The following is an 18,122-nucleotide window of genomic DNA, read 5'->3' as shown; positions in this document are numbered from 1 at the left end:
TTTGGTGGCCCAGAGGGCAATTACCATATGGTGTGCTGCACAAGTTGTAAGATTTCAAATGGTGACACCCATATTGATCAGGCCACACCTTGCCACACCCACCGAACGGGAGCAAACGTACCTCAAAGGCTCTTTTAGAACGGTGCACACCGTTTTGGGGAAACGTGTCATTCAGTCAAAACCGTCACACAACCTAGCAAATGATGAGGCGAACTGAACGCACCCCTAGTTTGTTCTAAGTAAACTTAAATACGCTAAAGTTGTAATGTAAAAGCTATCTACCTATGATTCAGCTAGCAGCTAACGTTAGCATTCAGCTAAATAGTAGCAAATGTTCCATGAGGATGCAGATTTTTTTTTATATCTCTGTATAATATAAATGACACTGTATGATAAGATTACTGTATTTTTATATATGGGAGGGGTAATCGTTCATTTTTTATAGGCTAACGTTACTTGATTGTTAGGCAGCTAGCATTGCTATATGTGCTATTGTCTTGTAATTTATAATAATCCAAAGGTAAGGCAAGGATGTAATGTAAATTGAAAAGTAAAAATCTCTTTGCGACACCTCTCCTCAAACTCTCCTCCAACTCTCTTCAGTCTGAATAGGCCCTTGACGATCAGCAGAGGAACAGAGGAGGGCAAACATCTGACCTGCTACTTTTCACAGCAATCTTCTCCAAAACAACGCTGACTCTGCCAGTTGAGTAAGAGGTGCAAAAAACAAACTTATTAAAGAATGTTCCTCCATATTCTGCCAAAAAAGAGAGTCCACATTAGCTTAGTATTAACCCATTCACAACACATCGGCCACAAATGGTGTTGACACCAATTGAGCATCTTTTGCCCCCAGGTGGTAAGGGTAGGTAACAACACATCTGCCACACTGATCCTCAACACGGGGGCCCCTCAGGGGTGCGTGCTCAGTCCCCTCCTGTACTCTCTGTTCACCCATGACTGCATGGCCAGGCACGACTCCAACACCATCATTAAGTTTGCCGACGACACAACAGTGGTAGGCCTGATCACCGACAACGATGAGACAGCCTATAGGGAGGAGGTCAGAGATCTGGCCGTGTGGTGCCAGGACAACAACCTCTCCCTCAACGTGACCAAGACAAAGGAGATGATTGTGGACTACAGGAAAAAAAAGAGGACTGAGCACGCCCCCATTCTCATCGACGGGGCTGTAGTGGAACAGGTTGAGAGCTTCAAGTTCCTTGGTGTCCACATCACCAACGAACTATCATGGTCCAAACACACCAAGACAGTCGTGAAGAGGGCACGACAAAGCCTATTCCCCCTCAGGAGACTAAAAAGATTTGGCATGGGTCCTCAGATCCTCAAAAAATTCTACAGCTGCACCATCGAGAGCATCCTGACTGGTTGCATCACCGCCTGGTATGGCAACTGCTTGGCCTCTGACCGCAAGGCACTACAGAGGGTAGTGCGTACGGCCCAGTACATCACAGGGGCAAAGCTCCCTGCCATCCAGGACCTCTATACCAGGCGGTGTCAGAGGAAGGCCCTCAAAATTGTCAAAGACTCCAGTCACCCTAGTCATAGACTGTTCTCTCTGCTACCGCACGGCAAGCGGTACCGGAGTGCCAAGTCTAGGTCCAAAAGACTTCTCAACAGCTTCTACCCCCAAGCCATAAGACTCCTGAACAGCTAATCATGGCTACCCGGACTATTTGCACTGCCCCCCCACCCCATACTTTTTACGCTGCTGCTACTCTGTTAAGTATTTATGCATAGTCACTTTAACTCTACCCACATGTACATATTACCTCAACTACCTCAACTAGCCGGTGCCCTCGCACATTGACTATGCAACGGTACCCCCCTGTATATATAGCCTCCCTACTGTCACTTTATTCTATTGTATATATAGCCTCCCTACTGTCACTTTATTTTTACTTCTGCTCTTTTTTTCTCAACACTTTTTTGTTGTTGTTTTATTCTTACTTTTTTGTTTAAAATAAATGCACTGTTGGTTAAGGGCTGTAAGTAAGCATTTCACTGTAATGTCTGCACCTGTTGTATTCGGCGCATGTGACCAATAAAATTTGATTTGATTTGATTTGATTTGATTTGATTATTCAAGGTGGTTGTCATTTGGCACATGTAAGCTAAACAGTGACGCCAAGCAAGAGCAAATAGAGCAGTAGTGGAAAGATGCTATCTGAGCCCCTAAGCCACCGAATTCCTTGCATGGGCTCAGTCTGATAGTAGGACACTCAAGCCTGTCACTTTTTAATCCCCTCCAAGATCCTCCTCGCACACCACGTCGCCCTAAAAAGCACAACAAACCACTGGCACCAAAACTGGACAGGACAAATAATTCCTGGTTCCGGTCCCCCAAAAACCAGATGGGTTCTTCTAACGTGTATGTGAGTGTGCTGGCTCTTGACAATGTATTGAATGTTGATCAAATATTTCAATAAAAAATAAATGGTGATATTGATGAGACAAATGTTGACTTTAAGCTCTTGGGAACAATAATGTTTCAAGCAAATTCATAAATGTTTGAGTGTCATAAACTGAATAAGGCTGTAATAAAAGAATGTCTCCGTCAACTTACCCTTTGACTACCCACGGGGTCACCCAACCATACTAATATGTACGGATTTGCTCCCACACTTCAACCCAGACAAGAATACCTTGTGGCATTCTCAAGGACTTGGACAGCTTTTGGTGTGTTCTTCCCCCCCCCCAAGTATGGCTTTATGGTGTCTAAGAGCTTTTGCATTCAAATGAGTCTGTCTCTTCTTTCTCACACTCTGGCCACAGGCAGCTGGTCAGTGGACAAAGGCCTGATGCACAGGTGTCCACTGAGAGTGAATTAAGGGTGCTCTAGGTTTTAATCTTTGTTTTATAGCTATTTCAGCCCAGGCAACGCTTGTTTAAGTTTCAATAAGGAGATGTGATGGAACACTGGGGCTCTTGTATCAGTTTGAGGGTGCATTCAAAAACCCATGACCAACATCAATCACTGATGAATTGTAGGCCTGCTACAACAATGAACGATTGTCACTGGTGCTGTGACATCCTATATGTTTCATCATCTTATGCAATCATATTATTTCCCTCATCAACAAGATCCTTCAGTCCACAAAAAGGATGCCGTATTGCCGGAGGGACATCCATCATTTTGTGGAAAGGTGGCTTTTATTTTAGTGTGGCACTTAAAATTCTGCCTGATTCTTCTGGTTCAGCGCCTCACGTGCAGACAGTAGTTATTTCTCAAGCGACTGCTGAGGTCATACTGTCCTGGGAAAGTTAAGTTATCCCTTTAAATCAACAAATTATGCCGACCTCTGCTGAGTATATGAATGTGCCTGGTGGCAGATGGCAGCGTTCCATAACCCATAGACTTAGAGCACTAATCCCCAAGGGGGATCATGCATCCATGGGTCATCAGTTGCTCACACCAAGGAAGAGGGGGAGAGTGAGAAAATGAGATAGAGGGGACTCTTGTTCGCTCTTAATCCCCCAAATTGCGCAAATACATTTTAGAGTTCTGCATATGCAAAAAGGGGGGACTTAAGACTCTCCCCAACCCTGATTAGGCCTCTATCTTATCAGCCGCCGGGGGATAGGGATGCCCATGAATAATTACGGACACCCAAGTAGACTTCTTTTACCCACTTGTCTTTTTGACAGCTGCAGGCATTGTTTTATTTTTTTTAACCTTTATTTTACCAGGTAAGTCAGTTAAGAACAAATTCTTATTTACAATGACGGCTCTTTGGAAGACACACTCGAGATGTATCCCAAATAAACAAGACTCATAAGTCTATCCCAAATACACAAGAATGCTAAATCAAGGCCACCGATAGTGGTGTGTCAATATCATGATTTAAAAAAGATTGTCACACTCCAGTTAGGACTTATTTTACCATGGAGCAATGTCTGACACTCGTATCATGTAGGAGTCATATACGTGTGTGTGTGTTGATACACATCAGCTGCTGTCTCAATCCAATCCAGAGCTCTCTGTGACTCAGCAGTTGAAGGAGTAATTCTTTCATCCCCCATCTCTGAGAGAGCAGTTCTCACAGATTCACACCTCTCCATCTGGACTTGCCCCTTTCCAAATGTCAATCACAGCAGGGACCCCCAGTTTTCAACAGACATAAGGGACAAACCCATTTTAGAAGACTTTGGGGGTAAACAATGGCTGTTTAAAAATATATATAATTTGTTGTTTTTTGGTCTCTCTTTCTAGATTCACTTTTTAGGACATCAATTCGTCAATCAGTGGAGGCTCCTCGGAGGAGGAAGGGGAGGACCATCCGCCTCAGTGAATTTAATAAAAATAAAATAGTGAAACATTAATAAATGTATCCTTTTTAGATAAAACTATACTAAATATATTCACAGGTCACCAAATAATTGATTAAAACACACTGTTTTGCAATGAAGGTCTACAGTAGCCTCAGCAGCACTCTGTAGGGTAGCACCATGGTGTAGCCGGAGGACAGCTAGCTTCTGTCCTCCTCTGGGTACATTGACTTCAATACAAAACCTAGTTCTCACTAGGTTCTCACCATGGTTCTCACCCACTTCCATAGACATACACAATAATTATGACAACTTCCGGAGGAAGTCCTCCAACATATCATAGCTCTTACAGCATTGACTGACATGTTGTCCACCCAATCAAAGGATCAGAGAATGAATCTAGTACTGAAAGCATAAACTACAGCTAGCTAGCACTGCAGTGCATACAATGTGGTGAGTAGTTGACACAAAGAGAGAAAAACAATAGTTGAACAGTTTTGAACAAATACATTTCTTCCAAAATTAAGGAGACGCGAGAGAGAGAGAGAGATATATTTGTTGTATTTTTATTTACTTTCACTTTCAATTGCGAATGCAAGTCAAGGTAAGCTTTTGGTTTTATTAATTTATTGCCACCGGGGCCCGCCGGTGTAACTGCTAAACTGCTTTCTGACTGTACACTGAACTGCATGATTTTAGCGGGTTTACTAACGCGTTAGTTCTAGTATGTTGACTATGACTCAGGGGCACAACTTTCACTGGGGATGGAGGGGACATTCTGAAATTGCATTCTTGTCACCTCCAGTTTTATCATTGAAATGTGATGCAAAATGAGGCAATGATGTGCTTTAGGACCATGCAGATGCCTCCAAGCGGTCAGGTAGGCTGTTTGGAGTGTTTATCCGACTATGTCCCCCCCACTTCTAAAACCAACGTTGCGATCCCTGCTATGACGTTACAATGATTTAGGCTGTGTGTAGCTGTTAGCGGTCATGATATGAAGGATTGGAAAGGTTTTTTGCTCCTGGTCACATACAGCTGATGTGTTGTGCACTGAAGTCCACAAGCGAAGGGAAAAAGTGAGAGGAGGAGAGTGCACAGATATTAATGATAAGGAATTATATATACAACCAGCAAAGTGAACGTGCTGTTTTTATGTGGCTGCTATGAAAGTAAACTGTGAAAAACGTTTCTTAAACAGAAGCAAACGGAACGAAACAGGGACATACATACCTGAATTTGTCCAATAGAAACTCTAATTTGCAACTGTTGGACTAATGATTACACCCTAGATCAGCTAGATGCAGGCAAGAGTGTGCAAGGCGGTATTGAATGTGTTAGTCTGTCACCTTGATTACTCAAAATTCTCTCGACCTGTGCACCACTTTCATTCATAGGCTAGGTTGTAGCAACCTCATGATGGGTACAGGGAAAATGTGAGTATCATGTAGTAGCCTAAACCTATCGATGTGACATTGAGCTGGGTGAATGGAATATGAATGACAGTCATTCAATATGCTGTAATTTTAAAAAATAAGACCATGCTCATAAAAAAAATAGTAAACAGCACCGAACGTCACTGTCGTCAATAAAGCAGTGTTGAAATAAACAACAATTTCCACATTACAAGTTACGCTGTGTCAAAACTAAAGGACAATTAGCCTACTTTACGGGACCTTTTTATAAGACTATATAAGTACTTTTAAAAGACTAACCACAAATGCATTCCATGTTTAAAACTTTGTGTTGTTCTTGTGTAGAGATAAAGCAACGGTCTTTAAACACATATGACCTGCTAAGCCTCTAGCCCATAGAGATCCTATTAAATTACTGGAGGGGCTATGTCATAAACCATCAAAGTTCCATAATGGGGCGAAAATGGCAGCCATCTTGGTCAGGGAGAAATCCACAACCAGTCTAATTGGAATGAATGGCAGTAGAGGCATAGGTGATGCATTTGCTGCTTTTACTTATGCAGTAAAATAAAAGTAAGGCATGTGATGTATCAGAAATGTGATTTTGAATGTGAGAATCAGAATCAGATCAATGTGACTCACACATTGACATTAGTATTTGTTACTCAGACATATCTAACTCCTACATGATGAAAGGCTTTGAGGTGTTATTGGCCACCAGCAGGTTTTTGGCATTCTGGCAAAAACAACCTGAGCACTGGTGTGTGTCTCCCCCCTGTGTTTAATGACGAACTAGGTGACCCCTTGAGGCTCCACTGACTCAAGTTTCAAGTTTCAAGTTTTAATGTCACATACACAAGTACAGTGAAATGCCTTTCTTACGAACTCAAAACCAAACAAGGCAATAATCAATAACAATGTATTACTAGAAAAAAATAAATAATACAATAAGTATGAATAAGAAATATAAAATACACAATTAAGTAAGTATACTATGCACAGGAAATAATTAAAAAGTCAGTTCCAGGGATACTGGAGTGCTGGAGCTAGATATGTATAGAGGTAACAGGATATAAGATAAACAGAGTAGCAGCAGCTTACATGTGAGTGGGTGTGCGGGTGTGTAGAGTCAGTATAAATGTATGTGCATATTATGTGTGAGTGAGAAAATGATGGAGTGAGTGTTTGTGCGTGTGTGTGTGTGTGTGTGTGTGTGTGTGTGTGTGTGTGTGTGTGTGTGTTGGAGAGACAGTGTGTGTGAGTGTGTAGGGCCCTGTAGCTATTTTGTTAGCTATTTATCAGTCGTATTGCTTGGGGATAGAAGCTGTTCAAGAGCCTGTTGGTGTCAGACTTGATGCACCGGTACCTCTTGCCGTGCGGCAGCAGATAAAATAATCTATGGCTTCGGTGGTTGGGGCCTTCGACGATTTTCTGGGCCTTCTTTTCACACCGCCTGATATAGAGGTCCTGGATGGCAGGGAGCTCGGCCCCAGTAATGTACTGGGCTGTCCGCACAACCCCCTGTAGCGCCATGCGATCGAGGGCGGTGCTATTGCTATACCAAGCAGTGATGCAGCCAGTCAATATGCTCTCAATGGTACAGCTGTAGAACCTTTTCAGGATTTGAGGGCCCATGCCATACTTTTTCAACCTACTGAGGGGGAAGAGGCACTGTCGAGCGTTCTTCACGACTGTGCGAGTGTGTTTGTTCCCGTTCACAGGACAGGACAATCTACCCCGAGAGGAGGGGAATCTCAAATGTTGTAAAAGTTTAAGGAAAGGCTCAGTATTTGAAGAAAACTTACTCAATTCAATTTTTTCCTAAACTTTTTTTTATTTTTGTCAATGATCCTTTTTGAGTGTGCATAGGGGGTTAGAATAGTTACACAAAAACAATACCAGCAATACCAACAGCACAGGACAAGATAGCGGCAATAAATCTACTTTGTTTTCCCCCACCTACTGTTATGTATGCTTGGGTATTTATCCTCTCTTTCGTGTCTACTGATTAAATAACTAAACATGAATTTACGATACTGCTGCCTGTCGCCTTTTTTTATGTTAAAAGGAAAGGAAACGGGGAAATGATATAGGGATCCACTCCAACGTTTGTTGTCCACATTAGAAACGGTGGCTTTGGAGACACCTCGTGGACGTACGCGTTCTCTACAACTAACGTTTTGGCGCCCTTTCTGAACGCCCCTGCTCACAAGTAGACATGCGCACTTCTCATTCATCACATCGTTTCCGCTTCTCTTATGTATCCGCTTCTTTTTGAGAGGTCTGTTGTGTTTGCAGTTACACGTGTTGGTATTTTCCTGTTAAATGTTAAAATTGGGACTTTTAAGCCTAAACTGTTTTGATAGCAAGTATTATCTTCCGGTTGATGGTGTCCCATTTGCCTTATGTAGTTTACGAGTAAGAACGGTGTCTATGTTCGTTTGTTAGCCTAGCCAACGTTAGCTAACAGTCGTTAGATAGCCCTTTCAAGCTAGCAATAAACCGGCTAACTAGCCTTTGGCCCTTTGTCACACAATTGCAATGTTTATACTCTACTGCATGATATAAGGAACTGTAAGGTGAAGTTGGAGCATCTGTCTAATTTATTTTCATCACCTTGTTTTTTTCCTGCTACATCGGATTTTCCAACACCAACGAAGTTGAAACCCATTGTTGGTCCATCATGGGAGCTTACTTGTCGCAACCCAACACAGTGAAGTCCTCTTCCAATGGGGGAAACCAAAAGATGAGCTATGGCTTTGCGGCCATGCAGGGCTGGCGTGTCTCTATGGAGGTAAAATGGTCTAATCAAATTGCTAGCTGGATTGGATTCAGCAGCCATTCGTTGCCAGTGTATTGGCCAACTAGCTAGCTATCAGCTAGCTACCAGTTAGCCAGAATGCTAACGACATGATTTGGTTCAGACAACAATAAAAAGTATTGTAGTTGTCAGTAATGGGCAACACGTTATCAAACATATAAAACTTGGATTAGCTATATGATTCCAACCATTAAATGCGTGGCTTAATAACTACCGACTTCAACATTGACCAGCTAGCTAAGTTTTAGTTGCGCAGGAATACTTTTTGTTTGTGGCTAACCAGATTGTTGGCTAACTACAAAACTATGTAGCTAGCTAGCTTTCCTGTATGTATTGATATAGATAACTGTAAGATGGACAAGACTGGGCCATTAACGTTAACAATGCAAATGCATCCTAATACATTTTCACATTCAAGTGGCACTTGTCTGATTTCTATGATGTAGCTATTGTTATACTGCTCATAGAAATGGCATTCCATGAGAGGAACGTTTCTTTCTTTCAACAGGATGCTCACAACTGCATTCCAGAACTGGATGATGAAACGGCCATGTTTGCTGTGTATGATGGACATGGAGGTACTGTTCTTTTTATCCTGAATATTAACTTTTTTGAGCATACCTTGAACATATGTTATTTTTGTTAATACCGGATACTATTAAGTTAGTTATTCTAAGTAATCAGTACTTGCTTTCTCAGGTGAGGAAGTAGCATTGTACTGTTCCAAGTACCTTCCTGATATCATTAAGGAACAGAAGACTTACAAAGATGGCAAACTGCAAAAGGTGAGTGCAAGAATGCCTTTGGGGTAGGGAAGGGAATCCTCTTGACATGGACAATTGAACCTGTTGCATATATGTAAGATTGTATATAGAAGGCATACCCAATAAACAATGTGCAATCTCAAATTGTTAGAAGTGAGTAACTACCAACTTTGGTTTAAGTAGCTCTAGTATTTGTTGATAAACTCTACTCCATAACAGCATACATTTTGTCTTACGTGGGTGGATGCATGTCGATGTGTTTCAGGCTTTGGAGGATGCATTTCTGGCCATTGATAGCAGGGTGACCACAGAGGAAGTGATCAAAGAGCTTGTTCAGATAGCTGGCCGCCCACAAGAGGAAGCACCGAATGAAAAAGTGGCTGAAGAAGATGATTGTGAGTAGACTGCAGCAACTGACCAAGTGTCATATGTAGTTGTCATTCCTAGTGCTTTATTCAAAACAAATAATTTGTGATTCAAACCCATGTGTTCCTTTCCGTCTGTTAGTGGACAATGAGGAGGCAGAACTTTTGCACGAAGAGGCCACCTTGACCATTGAAGAGCTGCTTGTCCGCTATGGACAGAACCTCAATGCGATTAAACACAAGAAACTCTGTCCGGAGGGCAAAAAAGAGTCTGGGGAAGGTGAACCACATTCCCATGGGGAGAAGGGCATCAACGGGGAAGTGGAGAATGAGATGGACAGCAATCGGAAGGCCAAGGCTGATGGTGCTGGAAGTGCAGCTGGTGGTGCGGGATTCTCCAAGCTGCGGGCCTGCAGGAGAGCAGGAGGGGACAGCTCTTCAGTGGCAGGAGCAGCAGGGTCCTGTGAAGGAGAGAAGGAAACTGGGCCCTCCTGCTCCTCCTCAGCAGCTCCGGCTCCGGGAGACACCAGCTCCAAGTTCTTTGAGGACAGTGAGGAGTCAGGAGAAGAGGAAGACGAGGAGGGCAGCGAAGAGGAGGTGAGGAGGAAGAATTCGCCTTCAGGAGTTAAGTTCCTGTTACTCTAACTCTGGTGCACAACCCTTTGCCTGAAGAGTTACTGGGTATTCAGGCTTTTGCCCAAACACAGTTATTACACTCCTGATTAAGCTAATCAAGGTCCTGGTGAGCAGCTATTGGTAGAATCAGTTGTGATAGATTCTGGTTGGAGCAAAAGCCTGCAGAATGACTGTTCTCCGGGAGGAGGGTTGGGCACCTCTGCTGTAACTGTCATATTTGCTGTTCATAGATTTCCCCCACTGGATTTTTCAACAATTAAACCGTTTAAAACCTGTTTGTAATTGTGGAAGGAATGCTATGTGCGTTACTGATGTAATACTGTTTTTACAGGATGGCAGTGAGGAAGATGAAGGTGAAAACAGTGACGAGGAAGAGGAAGAAGACACTGAAGAGGGGGAGGACTCGGATGAAGAGGATGAAGAGATGTGCTACCCTGGAATGGACGGAAAAGAAGAGGTAGAATACACTCAGCTTAATTTAGACCCTAAGGGAAACTTAAAACCTTGAATGGAGAGCGCTTTATTAAAATGATTTTTTTAGTAGCCCTGGTTGTTGAAAGGTTGTAATGGGGCTTTTTGTGTCTATCTGAAGTAGAGATTACTTTCTATGCCTCACTAAATGCAAAATATTATTCTGGGATGAATCTCCCTAGCTGTGTGGTGGGTTAATCACAGGCCCTTTAAACTGAAGGCGGCTATTCTCAGATAAAAGCTCACTGTGCCCCCCCCCCCCCCCCCCCCCGTATTTTCCCTCCAGCCTGGCGCAGACAGTGGCACTACAGCAGTGGTGGCTCTGATCAGAGGGAAACAGCTGATTGTGGCAAATGCCGGCGACTCTCGCTGTGTGGTGTCTGAGAAGGGCAAGGCCATAGACATGTCCTACGACCACAAGCCAGAGGATGAGCTGGAGCTGGCCAGGATAAAGAATGCTGGGGGAAAGGTCACCATGGACGGGCGTGTCAACGGAGGACTCAACCTCTCCAGGGCCATCGGTAAATTGATCCTCCTCCTGCATTTCCTAGCCCTGGCATTTGTTTTGATTTGAATAATCAGGCATTGTTTCCAGAAAAAAAAAACTTGCTGTTTTAAGAAAAGACATCAGATTGAAAGGACATAACTGAATGGCCTTTGTGTTTTCAGGCGATCACTTTTACAAACGAAACAAGGCCCTTGGCCCAGAGGAGCAGATGATCTCCTCAATGCCTGACGTCAAAGTGCTCACCCTCAACCCAGAGCACGACTTCATGATCATTGCATGCGACGGAATCTGGTATAGCTCGTTTGATCGTTTTTTTCTTCTTAAATTAGGCCATACTTCAATAATCAATGTGTGAAATGGATCCACAGCTAAATTTCCCTTCATTAATGAGTGTCATCCACAGGAACGTCATGAGCAGTCAGGAGGTTGTAGACTTTGTCAGTCAGAGAATAAAGACTAATGCCGATGATGCTGCCAGGCCTCTATCCTCCATAGTTGAAGAAGTAAGATATTTCTTTATTTTTGTTATTATGTAGGGACACCTCAGTTGATGTACCTGAGATCCATCACTCCTCTGTAATCATGACATTTCTCATTCTTTATTTAACAATGAACTAGCGCTCTCAAACTTTATTTTGTCTCCGTAGCTACTTGACCATTGCTTGGCACCTGATACATCTGGAGATGGCACAGGCTGTGACAACATGACCTGCATCATCATAACGTTCAGCGCTTACCCTGGCAACAGCATGGCCGACGGCACCAAGAAGAGAAAGCCTGAAGAGATTGTCCCAGAGAAGAACGGGAATGACAGCAAAAAGTCAAAAAGCGAATAGAACTGCCAACAAGTACAATAATAGCTCCAGTCCTTTTCACAAGCCAGAACTTTCCCATCTCTGAAAAGTTTAGACCATGGTCTCTGGGATAGGATGAGTTTTAGTTTAATGTCCCGAGACCGCAGAGAAAGTATAAAATAAAACGGCCTCTTTGTAATTATTGATTTTGCTTAACTGTCCCATTGGAAACATGTCCTGTGAATCCTAGTGTACTGTTTTTGTCACCCATGCCCTTTATGTATATAATTTTCAATATTTGTTGATTGAAGAAATGCATCTTTGTAATTGTGGATCAATGTGACATTTGGTGCATACTCTTGACACCATTCTGTAATTACATAAAAATACATTTTTTTAAATGTTATATAATGTGACGAGTGACATCTTGTCTACTTACTTTACAAGGACAATCACTGTTTGCATGAGGCAAATATCCCCTTAGGCAAAGAACACTGAAACTCCTCTCTTCAACAGTTCGATAGATTTGAAATGATTCAATTCATGTAACATTTTGTACTAGCTGTATTTAATGAATACGTTTTACATTCCTTGCATTCACAGATTCCCCCCCAACATTTGCCAACCTGCTCTGTTGAGTTATGGCCACGATGCTATTTAAATGTCTACCTTTGTCTCATGACTTGGTTTGCGCATAAAGATGGTGGCAACACTGCCTTAAATTTAATTATGGTCCAAGTTTAGCAAATGCTTTTGATGGATTTCGTAAAACTATTCATGGGACAAAAGCACCTCACTTCTCATGTATCTTTGTACGCTTGACTTACATGTCCAGTTAAAGGGTTAACACAACATATTTTAGTAACTTTTATTTTGGTACTTTTTGAGAACCTGAGTTTCACAGGAAAAATCCCATGAATTATTTCCCCCCCTAAATCAATAAAGTTGACACAAACCTCTTGTTTTTTTTATTTAATCAGTAATGGAGATGGCAATGTTGCACAATCATGTAGCAAAGCACTAAAGCATCATGCCAATAGTTTCATACCTCATAAGTGGTTTGGAACTAGTCTTTGTGTGATCATTCTACTCCCCTTGTCATGTTAAGGAGTGAAATGATTGCACAAACAGACTGGTTGGTACCCAGGCTAGTTGGAACTACTGTTCCCAAAACACAAAACTCAGTTTTATTTTTGGGGGTGAACAAAGTTTGTGGCGAAAGGTTGAAAATGTTTTCCCAAGTATATCCAACAGCAAATCTAATTTCTATACCACTCAAACTATCTTACATTTTCAAGATATGCTACACTACAGATAAAATCAGATAATAGAATGTCATAATAGGTATACATTAACCAGATTTACCATTGTTTATCTTCTCACATGGGAATGGTAAAGTTGACAGTATAAACAAATGGAAAATACATAAAACACATGTTGGGCCTAGGTGTTTTCTTCTACCACATAGGGGTTCTGATGAACATCCCCATCCAGCTGTGAGAATCAGCCATCTGAAACATAATAATTGCATCTATATAAAACACAATCTGAATGCAACAAAGCAAGTTGACTGTTTGTGGTACACACCTCTTTGTGCTCGATTCAAGTAAACCCTCATCCTATATGCAGTAACAGAAAATCAACATTCATTTTTAAAAAATTCTGCCTATATTTGTCATAAGCAATACTTATGCTTACCTGCATTCTTTTATGAAGAAATCTCAACTGTTGGTTCATCAACTCTATTTCCTATTAAAATAAAAACATAATTCAGCCGACATGCATTTACATGTATGATGATACTATGGTTCAATATTTTACATTTGAGTCATTTAGCAGACGCTCTTATCCAGAGCGACTTACATTAGTGAGTGCATACATTTTTATACTTTTTTTTTGTACAATATGATGGATTCTTATTATATACCTGATAAATTTTCTCATGGCGTCTTAATTTAATCTGAGGAAACAGTTCTTCAAGTCTCACTATCTGAAAAAATAAATAATAATAATGACAAATCAATGCTTATTGCTCTCTGAATTATGAATATAGAAAGCCCTTAGAAATATTGTCTTACCCTTCTAACAACACTCTGTAGTCTTGTTCGCATACTTTTATTGATTACTGTCATGGCAATGGACCTTGGTTTTGGAATGACTGAGAATCAACAAATACACCACACAACATCAATCACGCATTCTAACAAGAAGGGAAACAACATATATTTGAAATACTGTATAATATACAGTGAGCTACAAAAGTATTGGGACAGTGACACATTTTTGTTGTTGTTTTGGCTCTGTACTACAGCACTTTGGATTTGAAATTATACAATAGCTATGATGTTAAAGTGCAGACAATCAGCTTTAATTTAAGGGTATTTTCATCCATATCCGGTGAACCGTTTAGAAATTACAGCACTTTTTGTATATAGTCCCTTCATTTTAGGGGACCAAAAGTATTGGGGCAAATGTATTTACATGTGTATTAAAGTAGTCAAAAGTTTAGTTTGGTCCCATATTCCTAGCATGCAATGATTACATCAAGCTTGTGACTATATACTTGTTGGATGCACTTGCTGTTTGTTTTGGTTGTCTTTCAGATTATTTTGTGCCCAATAGAAATTAATGGTAAATAATGTATTGTGTCATTTTGCAGTCACTTTTATTGTGGGAAGCATTGGAGTCAACAATGGCCAGCATCCATGTGGAAAGCTTTCGACACCTTGTAGAGTCCATGCCCTGACAAATTGAAGCTGTTCTGAGGGCAAAAGGTGGGGTGCAACTCAATATTAGGAATAAATAATAAATAATATGCCATTTAGCAGACGCTTTTATCCAAAGCGACTTACAGTCATGCGTGCATACATTTTTGTGTATGGGTGGTCCCGGGGATCGAACCCACTACCTTGGCGTTACAAGCGCCGTGCTCTACCAGCTGAGCTACAGAGGAAGGTGTTCTTAATGTTTTGTACACTCAGTGTATAAGTGAATTTGTCCCAATACTTTTGGTCACCTAAAATGGGGGGACTATGTACAGAAATTGAATGAAAATACCCTCAAATTAAAGCTGACAGTCTGCACTTTAACCTCATAGTCATTGTATCATTTAAAATCCAAAATGCTGGAGTACAGAGCCCCCCCAAAAAAAGTCACTATCCCAATACTTTTGTAGCTCACCGTATATCTGTTATTTTAATGTTATTTTAATGTGAAATGTGAGGATATAAGTTAAATGTGTACCATGCTGAAAGATTGTTGCCACTTCCAGCACATATGGCCTATGAATCAGAATATATTGACATTAATGTTATGCACTGATAGAATGAATTACTCTTGAATATATATATTTTTTACATTATGCAATACACATTTTAGAAAATGATTGGCTCACAGTAACATACTGAATGTTGCAGTACTTACATGTGCTTGCTGTTCACAGGTATAGAGCTGTTGAATGGAATCAGACAGCCCTTGTGGTTTCTTATCTAGAAATATGCCATCATTTGGTAAGGGATACATTATAATAGTGTCAGTCAGTTTACAGTACATGGTACAATCTTTTAAGAATGATTTTTAAGAATCAGAACTTAATAAAAATAAATATGGCATACCTTAAATGTCTGTGTCACATTAGCAGAATTCAATCCAAACGAATGTGTTATGATCTTGAAGGAGAGAGAGAAAGAGAGAGAGAGAGAGAGAGAGAGAGAGAGAGAGAGAGAGAGAGAGAGAGAAGAGAGAGAGAGAGAGAGAGAGAGAGAGAGAGAGAGAGAGAGAGAGAGAGAGAAAGAGAGCGAGAGAGCTATTAGTACCGGGGAGAAACCTGACCTGACAATTTGGCCTACTGCTGAACCACTCTGCTTACCTGTTTAACTGTAGTGGCCTCCATTCCCTTTGGAATGGTGATCTCTTGCAATGCAATGACTCTGTCATCTGGAATAGGAGGAACACATCTAATTTGTAATGGATTCAACTTTTTGATGTGTGCAACTGCAAGAAATAATCACAGATGGTTTATAATGTGAAGCCTTGATAGGGGGCTTCCATTTAATTTCAAGTAGCCTTGCTGGCTATCATTTCTCAGTGAACTGTGCATCAACGCGGATGGCCTTTTGTCATGATGGCCGAACAGTCAAATCCACCTGCTTCCAGCTGGCTGAAGTTGGGCTGGAAGCATGTACTTCATTTTCATTATACTGAACAAAACTATAAACACAACATGTAAAGTGTTGGCCCCATGTTTCATGAGCTAAAATAAAAAATCCCAGAAATGTTTCATATGCACAAAAAGCTTATTTCTCTCTTTTTTTTTCTCCCACAAATGTGTTTATATCCCTGTTAGTAACCATTTCTCCTTTGCCAAAATAATCCATCCACCTGACAGGTGTGGCATATCAAGAAGCTGATTAAACAGCTTCATTACACAGGTGCACCTTGTGCTGGGACTATAAAATTCCACTAAAATGTGCAGTTTTGTTAAACAACACAATGCCACAGATGTCTCAAGTTGAGGGAGCGTGCAATTGGCATGCTGACTGCAGGAATGTCCACCAGAGCTGTTGCCAGAGAATTGAATGTTCATTTCACTACCATAAGCCACCTCCAACGTCGTTTTAGAGAATGTCCAACCGGCCTCACAACCACAGACCACGTGTAACCATCGTCTGAGACCAGCCACCTGGACAACTGATGAAACTGTGTTTCTGCACAAACTGTCAGAAACCGTCTCAGGGAAGCAGATGGCAGACAGAGTGTATGGCGTCGTGTGGGCAAGCGGTTTGCTCAATGTTGTGAACAGAGTGTCCCATGGTGTCGGTGGGGTTATGGTATGGGGCAGGCATAAGCTACGGACAACAAATACAATTGCATTTTATCGATGGCAATTTGATTGCAAAGAGATACCGTGACCAGATCCTTAGGCCCATTGTCCTGCCATTCATCCGCCGCCATCACCTCGTTTCAGCATGATAATGCACAGCCCGTCGTAATTCTTGGAAGCTGAAATTGTCAAAGTTCTTCCATGGCCTGTATACTCACCAGACATGTCACCCATTGAGCATGTTTGGGATGGTCTGGACTGACATGTATGGCAGCGTGTTCCAGTTCCCGCCAATATCCAGCAACTTTGCACAGCCATTGAAGTGGAGTGGGACAACATTCCACTGACCACAATCAACAGCCTGATCAACTCTATGATAAGGAGATGTGTCACGCTGCATGAAGCAAATGGTGGACACACCAGATACTGACTGGTTTTCTGATCCATACTCCTACCTTTTTTTAAAGGTATCTGTGACCAACATATGTATATCTGTATTCCCAGTCGTGTAATCCATAGAATAGGGCCTAATGTATTTAATTAAATTGACTGATTTCCTTATATAAACTGTAACTCAGTCAAATCTTTGAAATTGTTGCATGCTGCGTTTATATTTTTGTTCAGTGTAAATATTTAGCGCTGCCGTTTTTATCTTGGTAAGGGGGTAGCTAGATTTGTATGTTATTTCAGCTGCAACCCACGACTAGCACGAGCTAAAATGTAACTCAGACTGTTTCTATGGAAACCGGTGTAAACACACAGCGTAAGGAGCAACAATTAATACAAAGACAACTAACGTTTACGCAACTCCAACCAAAATGATTAATAAAAAAATAGACCAACCGTTTTCATCAAGTCTCCTCAGTGCAATCCAAGCTTTTGATAAACTTTGCGAATTATCACAACTGATATTTGTCATTTTATCAACGCAGCGCTGGCCAAATCAAGCTTTTTACATCACTGTCTTGGAAGCCCGTGTTATGATACTGTTGATTTGTCGCCACAGAGGTTTGTTTACGTTTCTCCCGTTGTGGCTAGAAGGAGTAGGCCTACAGCTTCATTTACATTTTAGTAACTGAGCTACAGGGGACTAGCTACCTAGTGGTCGCGTTGGGGACAACAGTTGTTGACAACTGTAGCGTTGAGGCTAAGCCTCACCCTAACATTAACATCATTCTCCTAACCTACTACGTTAATTCACCTCGTTAATTCACCTAACCTGCCCTGTAAACAAAC

General features: G+C 41.5%; 2 protein-coding genes across 5 annotated transcripts in view; one reads left to right on the top strand and one right to left on the bottom strand.

The window, feature by feature from the left end:
• ppm1g (protein phosphatase, Mg2+/Mn2+ dependent, 1G) overlaps positions 1 to 13,024 on the top strand; it is a 41,911-nt gene extending 28,887 nt beyond the window's left edge. For 2 of the 4 annotated variants that reach the window (XM_084141851.1, XM_084141850.1), the window contains 12 exons: positions 604 to 717; positions 4,235 to 7,986; positions 8,366 to 8,499; positions 9,035 to 9,104; positions 9,226 to 9,311; positions 9,556 to 9,685; positions 9,798 to 10,252; positions 10,623 to 10,748; positions 11,049 to 11,283; positions 11,432 to 11,561; positions 11,674 to 11,773; positions 11,918 to 13,024. In XM_084141851.1, coding sequence (XP_083997977.1) covers positions 8,389 to 8,499; positions 9,035 to 9,104; positions 9,226 to 9,311; positions 9,556 to 9,685; positions 9,798 to 10,252; positions 10,623 to 10,748; positions 11,049 to 11,283; positions 11,432 to 11,561; positions 11,674 to 11,773; positions 11,918 to 12,106 — 1,632 coding nt within the window. In that variant the 5' untranslated portion in view covers positions 604 to 717; positions 4,235 to 7,986; positions 8,366 to 8,388 and the 3' untranslated portion in view covers positions 12,107 to 13,024. Of the gene's footprint in view, positions 1 to 603; positions 718 to 4,234; positions 8,124 to 8,365; positions 8,500 to 9,034; positions 9,105 to 9,225; positions 9,312 to 9,555; positions 9,686 to 9,797; positions 10,253 to 10,622; positions 10,749 to 11,048; positions 11,284 to 11,431; positions 11,562 to 11,673; positions 11,774 to 11,917 lie in introns of those variants that run through there. The other 2 variants (XM_084141853.1, XM_084141852.1) reach the window with 2 other exon arrangements.
• On the bottom strand, positions 13,022 to 18,094 carry LOC311100859 (uncharacterized protein). Its single transcript, XM_084141854.1, has 9 exons — positions 17,730 to 18,094; positions 15,933 to 16,000; positions 15,679 to 15,732; positions 15,488 to 15,552; positions 15,308 to 15,345; positions 14,143 to 14,222; positions 13,992 to 14,054; positions 13,763 to 13,813; positions 13,022 to 13,575 (listed from the first exon to the last, which is right to left on the bottom strand). The coding sequence occupies exons 1-9, from the start codon at positions 17,803 to 17,805 to the stop codon at positions 13,522 to 13,524; spliced, it is 549 nt and encodes a 182-aa protein (XP_083997980.1). The 5' UTR covers positions 17,806 to 18,094; the 3' UTR covers positions 13,022 to 13,521.
• Positions 18,095 to 18,122: the final 28 nt, after the last annotated feature.

This window comes from Coregonus lavaretus (genome assembly GCF_964263955.1).
Source record: "Coregonus lavaretus genome assembly, chromosome: 25".
Lineage (NCBI taxonomy): Eukaryota > Metazoa > Chordata > Actinopteri > Salmoniformes > Salmonidae > Coregonus > Coregonus lavaretus.
The sequence above is the reverse complement of the archived record's forward strand: the minus strand, read 5'-3'. Positions and strand labels throughout refer to the sequence as shown.